This window comes from Myxine glutinosa, chromosome 9 (assembly GCF_964187855.1).
Source record: "Myxine glutinosa chromosome 9, kmMyxGlut1.1, whole genome shotgun sequence".
NCBI lineage: Eukaryota > Metazoa > Chordata > Myxini > Myxiniformes > Myxinidae > Myxine > Myxine glutinosa.
The window spans coordinates 150,025,215-150,039,922 of record NC_136269.1 but is presented as its reverse complement, the minus strand read 5'-3'; the positions used below and the strand labels follow the sequence as shown (position 1 = coordinate 150,039,922).

At 39.8% G+C, this 14,708-nt stretch overlaps 1 protein-coding gene across 1 annotated transcript in view; it reads right to left on the bottom strand.

Moving 5' to 3' along the window:
• The window catches only part of ZFYVE26 (zinc finger FYVE-type containing 26), a 332,760-nt gene that overhangs the window by 42,665 nt on the left and 275,387 nt on the right, over nucleotides 1-14,708 (bottom strand). Inside the window, exons 35-37 of the mRNA XM_068127936.2 lie at nucleotides 12,344-12,491; nucleotides 11,649-11,861; nucleotides 4,741-4,953 (exon numbers count right to left, since the gene is read on the bottom strand). Coding sequence (XP_067984037.2) covers nucleotides 4,741-4,953; nucleotides 11,649-11,861; nucleotides 12,344-12,491 — 574 coding nt within the window. The remainder of the gene's footprint in view (nucleotides 1-4,740; nucleotides 4,954-11,648; nucleotides 11,862-12,343; nucleotides 12,492-14,708) is intronic.

Below are 14,708 nucleotides of genomic sequence, written 5' to 3'. Positions count from 1 at the left end.
AACATTTCACTTGGTGAAAATGTCATGTCAATTGGACCAATGGTTGCTGAGAACATTAATTTTAACGTTTTCAGAGGTGAAAAATAGGGTGGAAGAATAATAATAAGAAAAGAAAAAAACTCGAGGAAAAACAATAGGCATTCCTTTGCATTTCATGCAGAGGAAACCTAACAGGAAATATGTCGTGCACAGCACGATACTTGCGAAATCCCTACAATAAGTTGTTGGCCTATGATGACCTCAAAATTAATTGGTGGTTGAATTCAGTGTCCAGATATGCAATTCCTCTTCAAATTTCAAGTTAATCTGATGAAAATTGAGGATTTTAGAAATGTGGCCTACGTTCACCTTATGGCCTATGTTGACCTCAAAAATAGTTGGGGGTGACTTCAGTGTCAAGATATGCAAATCCTCTTCAAATTTCAAGTTAATGGGATGAAAATTGAGGATTTTAGAAACTTGGCCTATGTTGAGCTTTTGGCCTATGTTTACCTCAAAATACTTGGTGGTTGAATTCAGTGACCAGATATGCGAGTCCTCTTCAAATTTCAAGTCAATCAGATGAAAATTAAGGATTTTATAAATTCGGCCTATGTTGACCATTTGGCCTATGTTAACCAAAAATATAATGGGTGGTTGAATTCAGTGACCAGATATGGAAGTCCTCTTCAAATTTCAAGTCAATCAGATGAAAATTGAGGATTTTAGATATTCGGCCTATGTTGACCTTTTGGCCTATGTTGACCAAAAATATAATGGGTGGTTGAATTCAGTGACCAGATATGCAAATCCTATTCAAATTTCAAGTCAATCAGATGAAAATTGAGGATTTTAGAAATTCGGCCTATGTTGACCTTTAGGCCTATGTTGACCAAAAATATAATGGGTGGTTGAATTCAGTGACCAGATATGCAAATCCTCTTCAGATTTCAAGTCAATCGGATGAAAATTGAGGATTTTAGAAATTTGACAAAGTTAGTTACCTTGGGCCTATGTTGACCTATTGCCCTTTTGACCACGTACCTTTGACCCTTTTGACTTTTTTTTTTTTTTTTTTTTTTTTTTTTTTGTATACAAGATCGAGGCTCGTGAAAGAGCTAACAATAATCACAAAAAAGACAAACCGACACACAAAACACAAAAAACAAGGGGAGCGGCAGACAAGATGGGGAGAGAGGGGGAAGGACACAAACACAACATTTGAGAGCAGGGACATCGGGAGGACTTGGGGGGAAGTGGGAGAGGAATAAAACATATGAACGCTGCAAGGACTCTGGGGTGAATTACCGGGGGTAGAAAAGATCAAGGTTTTCGATGGGGGAAGATAAGAGATGGTGGTGAACAGCTGTTTTAAAGACCTGGAGGGAGGAGTGGGATTGAATGGAGTGGGGGAGTTTGTTCCAGAGGCGGGAGAAAAGGGGAATGAAAGAGTGAAGGTGAGCAGAGAGCCTAGATTTTGGCAGTTTAACCATAAGAGGGTTGCAGGCAGATCTTGTGCGACCTGAAGGAATATTGGGGGGACAGAGCACAGAGAGAGCTGGGGGAGCAAGGCCAGAGAGGAGTCGGTAGAAGACAGAAAGACCACCAACCTGCCTGCGGTGAGTGAGTGAAAGGCCCTCGGAGTTGACTACATCGCAGGAGATTCCAATGATTCTGAAAGCTTTGGCCTCAACAGCGTGAAGCCGAGCAAGGTGTGAGGCAGGAGCACCAGCCCAGAGGGGGGAACAGTATTCCATTGAGCTGCGGATGAAAGCCTTGTATGTGGTGAGGAGCTCAGGTGTGCCAAGGAAGGACTTCGCACGACGGAGGATGCCCAGTCGGCGACTGGCTTTGGAGGCCAGCTTGGAAATGTGGTTTTCCCAAGAAAGATCATGGCAGATAGTGAGACCCAAAAGCTTGAGCGACAGAACTTCTTGGAGAGGATTGTTGAGAAAGTAGATGGGAGGGTTGTCCAGTCGGTCCTTTCGGAGAGACATTGTAAGAGTGTGAGATTTGTCAGGATTGAAAGACATGTTCCACTTGTTTGACCAGTCTGTGATTTTGTCCAGGTCTGCAGAGAGTGAGGAGGCTGCAGACTGCCGATCTGAGGGATGAGGAATGGAGCGGCAGATAGTGGAGTCATCAGCAAAGAGATAGAGAGGATTTTCCAGAGAGTCGGAGAGGTCATTGGTGAAGACCAGAAATAGCACAGGGCCCAGAACACTGCCTTGGGGAACTCCAGCCAGAACAGGAAGGGAAGATGAGAGAAATCCATTCAGGGCCACACGTTGCCTACGACCAGAGAGGAAATCCGCAAGCCATGAGTGGAGATTTCCCTGAATACCATAGGAGGTGAGTTTGGTGAGCAGAGCTGGGTGCCAGACTGTATCGAAGGCACGTGATATGTCAAGTGAGACAGCTCTGATTTCCTGTTTGGCATTGAGGACCTCCATCCATTGTTGAGACAGCAGAAGCAACATGTCCAGAGTAGAATGACCTGGTCTGAATCCAAATTGATGATCAGAGATCAAGCCATTGGAGAAGAGGAAGGATTTGATATCTGAAGCAATGATGGATTCCATGACTTTGCTGATAATTGGGAGCAGGCTGATTGGTCTGTAGTTGCAAGGATCTGTTTTTGCACCTTTCTTGTGTAAAGCGGTAATGTTTGCTGATTTCCAAGATGCTGGCAGATGACCTTGAGCAAAAGAGAGGGTGAAAAGAACAGAGAGAGGGTGAGATAGAGCGGCAGAGCAGGATTTTAGGACCCGAGGGCTGATGCCATCTGGTCCAGTTGCAGAATCAGAGTCGAGGTTTGATAAAAACTTCTCCACCTTGTCAGGAGAGAAGGACACAGAGTCCAGGAGCAGTTGGGTTCGACTGGGAAAGGTGGGAACAGAGAGAGATGGGTTTGGGACACAAGATTTTGAGGCAAACACAGAGTTGAGGCATTCGGCTTTGTCACGTGCGGTGTCAACTGTGTAGCCATTTGAGGTAAGGGAGGGGATGGAGGGGGAACAAACACCAGAAACGGATTTGACCAGACGCCACCAGGATTTGGAGGAAGGAGACAGGTTTGAGAGTTCAAACTTGAGTGTGGAGAGATAGTGCTTCCTGGCACTCCTGAGGGTAGAAACACACTTGTTTCGAGCTTGGTGGAAGGAACTGAGATTGCCTTCAGTTGGATTTGCCTTCCAAGACGCAAAGGCAAGTTGTTTCAGGGCAACTGCCTCACCACAAGATTCAGTGTACCATGGACGGGAGGAAGGGTAAGACAACTGAAGACGAGATGGGATAAATCTGTGCATGAGAGAGAGCAGTTTGCTTTGGAAGAATTCCCAGGAAGAATTGATGTCAGAGGCATTAGAGATGGGAGACCAGTCCAGTTGATTGATGGCTGCTTGCAGACCGTGCCAGTTGGCCTGAGTGAAATGCCAGACTCGTCGGCGCTGAGGAGGCTCTCTGAGAATGGCCAGTGAGATGTCCACTTTAACAAGCACATGATCAGAAGAACCGATTGGAGCAGAAGAAGAGCAGCAGACATTTGCAGGGAAGTTAGTCATAACCAAGTCCAGAAGAGAAGATACTCCATTGACTGAGATCCGGGTTGGGAAATTGACAGATTGTGTCAGTCCCAAAGAGTCGCAGAAGTCCTTTGCTGAGGTGCCATGGCTGGTGAGAGATGAACCCACACCCAGCCAGCTGGCATGATGACAGTTGAAGTCACCACATATGAGGAAGAGAGAGTTTGGATGAGTTGATAGAAGTTGGTCCATGTTGTCCGACAGAGAAATGTAAATGGAGTCATCACTGTTTGGAGGATGGTACAGAACACATATGAACAAAAGGTGGGAGCGGAGAGGAAGCCGTAGCCAGAGGTACTCCTGTGGGTGGGGTGGAGAGAGGGCAGTGCAGGGAGAGTGAGGAAGAGAGTTTTTGATAAAGATAGCCACCCCACCACCAGGACGAGGATCAGGTCTATCGTACCGGAGGAGGGAGTAACCAGGAAGAGATATTAAGGAATCAGAGACATCTTGAAGGAGGAAAGTTTCTGTTAAGCAGATCAAGTCTGGATTTTCAGAAGCAACCTGAATGGAGAGATCAATCAGGTTTGAGCGAAGGCCCCGGATGTTTGAGGTCCATACCGTTAGTGAGGAGAGAGGGGGAGCATCGGGTGCAGGACAGGGGAGGGGAGGGGTCGGGTCAGATGAAGGGTGAGAGGGGGATGTAGGAAGAGCAGTTGATAGTGTGTCAGAGATTACAGAGGAGTTACAAGAAAGGGAAGGATGAGGAGGACGAAAGGTTTGATGGTGATGGAATGAGGCACAGTGAGAGTTTGTTTGAGGGGGGGCAGAGGAAAGTAGAAGGTTGGGGGAGGTGGGGGTATGACATAGGAGGGAGAGGAAGTGGGGAGGAGGCAGCTTTGAGAAGGAGGTGGGAGGAGGGAGAATTTGGGAATTTAATGAAAGATGCACATATATAACAAAATATATAACAAATATATAACAAATTTTGACCACGTATTTGACCAAAGTTTTTGAATACAAGGGGCTTCTTGCGTATGACCAACCCGACCATTTGGTGGAAGTTTCATGAAGATCGTTTTAAAAATTGTGACCTGTAGACGACTGACATACAGACAGACAGACAGAATAATGCACAAGACCAACCAATATACTTGAAAAATCTTCGATTTTGGCAAGTAATAATACCATAATAATCGCAGTACTTCACAATACAAGGTTCCTACTGGACTCTTACCTTATCAAGAGTGTGCTGTGCAGCTTGACGGAGTTGTTTATGTCGTGCAAGAAAGGACAAAAAGGCCAGGTGGGTCCCATACTGGTGCAGGTATCGCAGGCATTCATTATAAAGCCTGTCTTGAGAGGCACGGTCACCTGTGTCTTGAGAGTGGCCTCCATCAACGTGTAAAAGTCCCTGCAGCTCCCAAAGAGATGCCAAAGGGTCCTCACCCTAAAATTGACAAGCACGAAATAAACCAAAACATGTAATGATGTAATGCTTCAAAACCTTGCATAACAAAAGCAAAAAATTAAAACTTTAAACAAAGTCGGCGAGTGGATAATTAACTTTTCATATGGTTTGTGGATAATTAACTTTTCGTATGGTTTGTGGATAATTAACTTTTTATATGGTTTGTGGATAATTAACTTTTCATATGGCTTGTGGATAATTCACTTTTCATATGGTTTGTGGATAATTAACTTTTCATATGGTTTGTGGATAATTAACTTTTCATATGGTTTGTGGATAATTAACTTTTCATATGGTTTGTGGATAATTAACTTTTCATATGGTTTGTGGATAATTAACTTTTCATATGGTTTGTGGATAATTAACTTTTCATATGGTTTGTGGATAATTAACTTTTCATATGGTTTGTGGATAATTAACTTTTCATATGGTTTGTGGATGATTAACTTTTCATATGGTTTGTGGATAATCAACTTTTCATATGGTTTGTGGATGATTAACTTTTCATATGGTTTGTGGATAATTAACTTTTCATATGGTTTGTGGATAATTAACTTTTCATATGGTTTGTGGATAATTAACTTTTCATATGGTTTGTGGATAATGAACTTTTCATATGGTTTGTGGACAATTAACTTTTCATATGGTTTGTGGATAATTAACTTTTCGTCTGGTTTGTGGATAATTAACTTTTTGTCTGGTTTGTGGATAATGAACTATTCATATGGTTTGTGAATAATTAACTTTTCATATGGTTTGTGGATAATTAACTTTTCATATGGTTTGTGGATAATTAACTTTTCGTCTGGTTTGTGGATAATGAACTTTTCATATGGTTTGTGGACAATTAACTTTTCATATGGTTTGTGGATAATGAACTTTTCATATGGTTTGTGGACAATTAACTTTTCATATGGTTTGTGGATAATTAACTTTTCGTCTGGTTTGTGGATAATTAACTTTTTGTCTGGTTTGTGGATAATGAACTATTCATATGGTTTGTGAATAATTAACTTTTCATATGGTTTGTGGATAATTAACTTTTCATATGGTTTGTGGATAATTAACTTTTCGTCTGGTTTGTGGATAATGAACTTTTCATATGGTTTGTGGACAATCAACTTTTCATATGGCTTGTGGATAATCAACTTTTCGTATGGTTTGTGGATAATTAACTTTTCATATGGTTTGTGGATAATCAACTTTTCATATGGTTTGTGGATAATTCACTTTTCATATGGCTTGTGGATAATTAACTTTTCATATGGTTTGTGGATAATTAACTTTTCATATGGTTTGTGGATAATTAACTTTTCATTTGGTTTGTGGATAATTAACTTTTCATATGGCTTGTGGATAATTAACTTTTCATTTGGTCTGTGGATAATTAACTTTTCATTTGGTTTGTGGATAATTAACTTTTCATATGGTTTGTGGATAATTAACTTTTCATATGGTTTGTGGATAATCAACTTTTCATATGGTTTGTGGATAATCAACTTTTCATATGGTTTGTGGATAATTAACTTTTCGTATGGCATGTGGATAATTAACTTTTCATTTGGTCTGTGGATAATTAACTTTTCATTTGGTTTGTGGATAATTAACTTTTCATATGGTTTGTGGATAATTAACTTTTCATATGGTTTGTGGATAATTAACTTTTCATATGGTTTGTGGATAATTAACTTTTCATATGGTTTGTAGATAATATAATCAACTTTTCGTATGGTTTGTGGATAATCAACTTTTCATATGGTTTGTGGATAATCAACTTTTCGTATGGCTTGTGGATAATTAACTTTTCATATTGTTTGTGGAAAATGAACTTTTCATATGGTTTGTGAATAATTCACTTTTCATATGGTTTGTGAATAATTCACTTTTCATATGGTTTGTGGATAATTAACTTTTCATATGGCTTGTGGATAATTAACTTTTCATATGGCTTGTGGATAATTAACTTTTCATATGGCTTGTGGATAATTAACTTTTCATATGGTTTGTAGATAATTAACTTTTCATATGGCTTGTGGATAATCAACTTTTCATTTGGTTTGTGGATAATTAACTTTTCATATGGTTTGTAGATAATTAACTTTTCATTTGGTTTGTGGATAATTAACTTTTCATATGGTTTGTGGATAATTAAATTTTCATTTGGTTTGTGGATAATTAACTTTTCATCTGGCTTGTGGATAATTAACTTTTCATTTGGTTTGTGAATAATTCACTTTTCATATGGTTTGTGGATAATTAACTTTTCATATGGTTTGTGAATAATTCACTTTTCATATGGTTTGTGGATAATTAACTTTTCATTTGGTTTGTGGATAATTAACTTTTCATATGGTTTGTGAATAATTCACTTTTCATATGGCTTGTGGATAATTCACTTTTCATATGGTTTGTGAATAATTCACTTTTCATATAGTTTGTGGATAATTAACTTTTCATATGGTTTGTGAATAATTCACTTTTCATATGGTTTGTGAATAATTCACTTTTCATATGGTTTGTGGAGAATCAACTTTTCATATGGTTTGTGGATAATCAACTTTTCATATGGTTTGTGGATAATTAACTTTTCATATGGCTTGTGGATAATCAACTTTTCATTTGGTTTGTGGATAATCAACTTTTCATATGGTTTGTGAATAATTCACTTTTCATATGGTTTGTGAATAATTCACTTTTCATATGGTTTGTGAATAATTCACTTTTCATATGGTTTGTGAATAATTCACTTTTCATATGGTTTGTGAATAATTCACTTTTCATATGGTTTGTGAATAATTCACTTTTCATATGGTTTGTGAATAATTCACTTTTCATATGGTTTGTGAATAATTCACTTTTCATATGGTTTGTGAATAATTCACTTTTCATATGGTTTGTGAATAATTCACTTTTCATATGGTTTGTGAATAATTCACTTTTCATATGGTTTGTGAATAATTCACTTTTCATATGGTTTGTGAATAATTCACTTTTCATATAGTTTGTGGATAATTAACTTTTCATATGGTTTGTGGATAATCAACTTTTCATATGGTTTGTGGATAATTAACTTTTCATATGGCTTGTGGATAATCAACTTTTCATTTGGTTTGTGGATAATCAACTTTTCATATGGTTTGTAGATAATTAACTTTTCATATTGTTTGTGGATAATTAACTTTTCATATGGCTTGTGGATAATCAACTTTTCATATGGCTTGTGGATAATCAACTTTTCATTTGGTTTGTGGATAATTAACTTTTCATATGGTTTGTGGATAATCAACTTTTCATATGGTTTGTGGACAATTAACTTTTCATATGGCTTGTGGATAATCAACTTTTCATTTGGTTTGTGGATAATTAACTTTTCATATGGTTTGTGGATAATTAACTTTTCATATGGCTTGTGGATAATTAACTTTTCATATGGTTTGTGGATAATTAACTTTTCATATGGTTTGTAGATAATTAACTTTTCATATGGCTTGTGGATAATCAACTTTTCATTTGGTTTGTGAATAATTCACTTTTCATAGGGTTTGTGGATAATTAACTTTTCATATGGTTTGTGGATAATTAACTTTTCATATGGTTTGTAGATAATTAACTTTTCATATGGCTTGTGGATAATCAACTTTTCATATGGCATGTGGATAATCAACTTTTCATGTGGTTTGTGGATAATTAACTTTTCATATGGCTTGTGGATAATTAACTTTTCATATGGTTTGTAGATAATTAACTTTTCATATGGTTTGTGGATAATTAACTTTTCATATGGTTTGTGGATAATTAACTTTTCATATGGTTTGTAGATAATTAACTTTTCATATGGCTTGTGGATAATCAACTTTTCATATGGCATGTGGATAATCAACTTTTCATATGGCTTGTGGAAAATCAACTTTTCATATGGCATGTGGATAATTAACTTTTCATATGGCTTGTGGATAATTAACTTTTCATATGGCTTGTGGATAATTAACTTTTCATATGGTTTGTGGATAATCAACTTTTCATATGGCTTGTGGAAAATCAACTTTTCATATGGCTTGTGGATAATTAACTTTTCATATGGCTTGTGGATAATTAACTTTTCATATGGCTTGTGGATAATCAACTTTTCATATGGCTTGTGGAAAATCAACTTTTCATATGGCATGTGGATATTTAACTTTTCATATGGCTTGTGGATAATCAACTTTTCATTTGGCATGTGGATAATTAACTTTTCATATGGTTTGTGGATAATTAACTTTTCATATGGGTTGTGGATAATTAACTTTTCATATGGGTTGTGGATAATTAACTTTTCATATGGTTTGTGTATAATTCACTTTTCATATGGTTTGTGGATAATTAACTTTTCATTTGGTTTGTGAATAATTCACTTTTCATTTGGTTTGTGGATAATTAACTTTTCATTTGGTTTGTGGATAATTAACTTTTCATTTGGTTTGTGGATAATTAACTTTTCATATGGTTTGTGGATAATTAACTTTTCATATGGTTTGTGGATAATTAACTTTTCATATGGTTTGTGGATAATTAACTTTTCATATGGCTTGTGGATAATTAACTTTTCATATGGCTTGTGGATAATTAACTTTTCATATGGTTTGTGGATAATTAACTTTTCATATGGCTTGTGGATAATCAACTTTTCATATGGCATGTGGATAATCAACTTTTCATATGGCTTGTGGAAAATCAACTTTTCATATGGCATGTGGAAAATTAACTTTTCATATGGCTTGTGGATAATCAACTTTTCATATGGCATGTGGATAATTAACTTTTCATATGGCTTGTGGATAATTCCCTTTTCATATCGTTTGTGGAAAATTCACTTTTCATATCGTTTGTGGATAATTAACTTTTCAAATGGTTTCTGGATAATTAAATGGTTTCGGATATTTTTTACAACTAAAATGGCCGTCAGTCGGTCATCTTTGATTGGAAGACGAAACAAAATGATGTGCATATGTATACGTCATGTATTGTCTTCGTGCCAAGTATCGACAAAATCGGTGCATACATCTCCAACATATGGTTGCAGACGCACACACACATGGACAGACCGACGAGACTCAATCTATAAGCCAGTGCAACGGGGGTTAATAACACTAAGAGTTCCCTTACAAGCAACTTTGATGCAGCAGGAGGACATTAGGCCCATCAAGCCTGCGCAATAGTTGCCAACCTAGGGTTGTTTCTCTGTGCTCTATCCCTTTTAAACGCTGAATTTTAAGGAAGGAAGCAACATGTCAGCTCGGGTCTGGTTCGAACTACTGATCTCCCAGATTCAAGAGTGGATGATCTATCGTCTATCCATTAGATTCATGAGTGGACGCTCTATCGTCTATCCATTAGATTCAAGAGTGGATGCGCTATCGTCTATCCATTAGATTCACGAGTGGACGCTCTATCGTCTGTCCATTAGATTCACGAGTGGACGCTCTATCGTCTATCCATTAGATTCACGAGTGGATGCTCTATCGTCTATCCATTAGATTCACGAGTGGACGCTCTATCGTCTATCCATTAGATTCACGAGTGGACGCTCTATCGTCTATCCATTAGAATCACGAGTGGGTGCTCTATCGTCTATCCATTAGATTCACGAGTGGACGCTCTATCGTCTATCCATTAGATTCACGAGTGGACGCTCTATCGTCTATCCATTAGATTCACAAGTGGACGCTCTATCGTCTATCCATTAGATTCATGAGTGGACGCTCTATCGTCTATCCATTAGATTCAAGAGTGCACGCTCTATCGTCTAACCATTAGATTCACGAGTGGACGCTCTATCGTCTATCCATTAGATTCAACAGTGGACGCTCTATCGTCTATCCATTAGATTCACGAGTGGATGCTCTATCGTCTATCCATTCGATTCAAGAGTGGACGCTCTATCGCCTATCCATTAGATTCACGAGTGGACGCTCTATCGTCTATCCATTAGATTCACGAGTGGACGCTCTATCGTCTATCCATTAGATTCATGAGTGGACGCTCTATCGTCTATCCATTAGATTCACGAGTGGACGCTCTATCGTCTATCCATTAGATTCAAGAGTGGATGCGCTATCGTCTATCCATTAGATTCACGAGTGGACGCTCTATCGTCTGTCCATTAGATTCACGAGTGGACGCTCTATCGTCTATCCATTAGATTCACGAGTGGATGCTCTATCGTCTATCCATTAGATTCACGAGTGGACGCTCTATCGTCTATCCATTAGATTCACGAGTGGACGCTCTATCGTCTATGCATTAGATTCACGAGTGGATGCTCTATCGTCTATCCATTAGATTCACGAGTGGACGCTCTTATCGTCTATCCATTAGATTCACGAGTGGACGCTCTATCGTCTATCCATTAGATTCACGAGTGGATGCTCTATCGTCTATCCATTAGATTCACGAGTGGATGCTCTATCGTCTATCCATTAGATTCACGAGTGGACGCTCTATCCATTATGCCACCGGGTCTGGTTTTCTTTAATCATCTACCATTCAGCTATTCTATGATCTTCATATTATTTAGATTTAAAAAAAAAAAACTTGATTATTAAAAGTTAAAACCTTGATAGCCAACTAATATGGAATGGTAAATGTGTGGTGCACTCAAATAAGAAAAATGCAAGTCATCACTTTTATCCTACCGTAGATTGAATTTGACTTGATGAACACCCTTCCAGGTTGTGCACGATCTCTTGCAAGATCTGTGATCCATAGGTGAGCTGGTTTCGGTCAAGAGGAGGTTGTAGGCAACGGGAAAACTTCTCCCAGGCCTCTGCGAAGAAGCCAGCATTAAGGCAAGCCATTCCCCACGCAGACCATACACCACCACGATCCAGGCCACTCTTTGTAGAAACCTACAAACATATTATACAAACAATGCTTCAGGTCTGACCAAACAGATAATCCAGTAAAAAAGTCACTTGTTAAAAAAAATAGAAACAACTTAATCATAATCAATATGTGCTTCAATAAAACAGATTTTGCAATAAAGAAAATAAAGTAAATATGTTGTTAAATACCATCAAAAGTTGCATGCCAAACACATTTTGGCAACTAAATGGTCATGGACCAACAAGAAGGTCGATTTGAATGATATTTACATCTCGGTTTGACCGATGGCAGTTTTGCTATTGCGTGTTTGAAAATTTGTGAGAAGGTTGAACAGAGGCAAAAGCACTAATGAGCAAAAGGTGAAAGCAGCATCAACCTGCATGTGGACGACTCTACGACGTTTCTACTACCTGCATGTGCATCTACTCCTTCGGACTAACGGATAACTATTTTCCCTCACAAGAAAAGTATCCATTGAAAAGAAGGAAAAGGAAAGTTGGCATACCTCAATGGCAAGCTGATAGTGCTCATCCTCAATCAGACGGTCACGCAGACGTGTCACTGCACCGGGAAGCACCATCTGGTCGAGCGTTGGCAGATGCCGGTAGCCAGCCAGCACCAAAATGCGCAGCACCGCCACAAAGCTCAGGTAGCTGTGCAAATGCAATGGAGGGTTTCATTGGCATTTTGATGTTCCACTTCAGTACACCTACCCAAGGATGTGGATGTTGACCTGGCAAGATTATCTGAGCCGAGGCAAATCAAAGGGAGGCGCAAAGCTCCCCTTCCTTGATATAAGGATCGTTTCTCTGTATGCAGCTTTAACAAGGGGACTGAAAATACGTTTCTCGGCTTCTACTGGACGAAATCGGCCGCAAAATTCAGAAGTAAATGCTTTGTACGTTGAGTTAATATGTTCCAAATTTCAGCAACATCTGTTTATGCATTCTTGAGTTATATTTCGAAAACCCTCAATCACGTTGGTGTCCGTCCGTCCACCCGCCCAAAATGTGTTGGCGCTAATATCTCAAGTACTATACATTGAAACTAGCTGAAACTTGGTATACACATCAGCCAATAGGTCTAGTTAATGGATTTCGAAACAAATTCCACCTAAGTGCCATAGTTTTGCTTTAAAATTACACATATATATGAATATATATTGTTGCGGATATGAGGACTGTATTTTTTTGATTGTGTGCTTTATTATTATTATTATTGTTATTCTGCGCCCCCTGCCTCCGGAGCTGTGTAAAGGTCAAAGGGCGTCCCATAATTAGTCCACAAGCATACACGTCAGCCAATAATAGAATACCCCTGTTCGATAGTTATATCTTATTCTGTGTTTTAGGGTAAGGCTGTGTCTCCCATTAATAGAAGTACTCCATTGCACCAAGTGAAAGAGATAGATTCCCTTCATTCCCATTCCCAAAACCTCCATTCCCCCTTTTCGTCGATTAGAAACTACCTCCGCTCCAATTACCGCCATTGACCACGAGGCAGGGTCGGAGAAGAAAGGCGTGTCTCCACCTCGTCATAGAGGGGAGGAGTGAGCCAGCCCCACTCGACCAACCATGAGCCAGGGGTTTGGCTAGAGAGGGCGGAGGAAGAGCGATCGGGGAGGTTCGAAAAGGTTGAGGGGCGGGGCCTATATAACCCAAGGCAGGGCGTGTCCAAAGGAGATGAGCTTTGACCGGCAGACGAAAGGGAGCCCAAGCCGTTGAGACGAGAGGAGGTCCAAGGCAGATGAGCTGAGAAGAGAGAGAGGGTCCAAGAAAGAGCTGAGTTGTGAGGTCCAACAAGCAGAGATCATTCAAGGAAGCACCAAGCCTGCTATTCGTCACCTGGCTCGCGAGCGGCAGCGTCTACAGCAGCAGCAGCAACAACGCTCGCCAACCGCTTAGGGACCTGGACGGCAGTTCGGAGCAGTCCCGCGAAGGCACGGCGGCTGCCCAACGTGCGGATCGTGCTGCCGGACCCAGTGGACTTTCCTCTCCTTCCAGCCAATTCCTGTCATCATTCCCCGTGTGAGTCGTCTTCGTTTGTTCTGTCCTGGGTAGGTAATTAAGTCTGTATAAGCTAAAGATTGCACTGTGTCACCTGCGTCTTATGTGTTGTAAATAAACGTGACTGCTTGCTTCCTACTTATATGTGTAAATAATAAATCCAATTACTCTTCAGTCCGTCTTCTCGTCTTATTCCTTTTCCTCTTTGCATTCGGTCGTTTTAGAGTTTTCCAGATTGGGCAGCTGCGGTGCGATACGGCCAAAGTTTGGGGTGAATCAGGTGAGTTGGGAAAGAATCGGGGGAACTGTTAGGTCGCGGTCATACCAACCGCTCGGTCAAAAATAACATCTTAACCGCGACAGTAACAATTGGTGTCAGGAGTGTCGGATTCGGACCTGGGACTAAATTTGTTAGGCCCAAATTTTGGAACACCAATTGTGTTACGACAGTAACAATTGGTGTCGGGGAGTGAGATACGAGGCCCGAAGTGCGCTTAACGCGCTCAAAATTACAAGCTGCTGGAAATTGTGTTGTTTTTAAAGGAAAACCCGAATTTTGAAATCGCGCCATGGCTGGTCAAGGCGACGGGATGCCGGTGGGAGAGATAGACGGGGTGGAATCGACCCAGGACCTCGGGGAAATGTATATGGAGGAGGTGATTGAGGGGGTATCAGGCGCACAAAATGGCGTCCTCGCGCACGTGGGTGTAGCGGCACCAAATTTTGCCACGCCCGCGACCGTAGCAGCGCCGCTGCTGGACCCGAACCTTTTTATGTTACAAATGGAGGCCCTTATGGAGAAGAATAGTGAAAAAATGGAAAACAGAATGATGGGGGCCCTGATGGGACAAATGGGAGACCAAA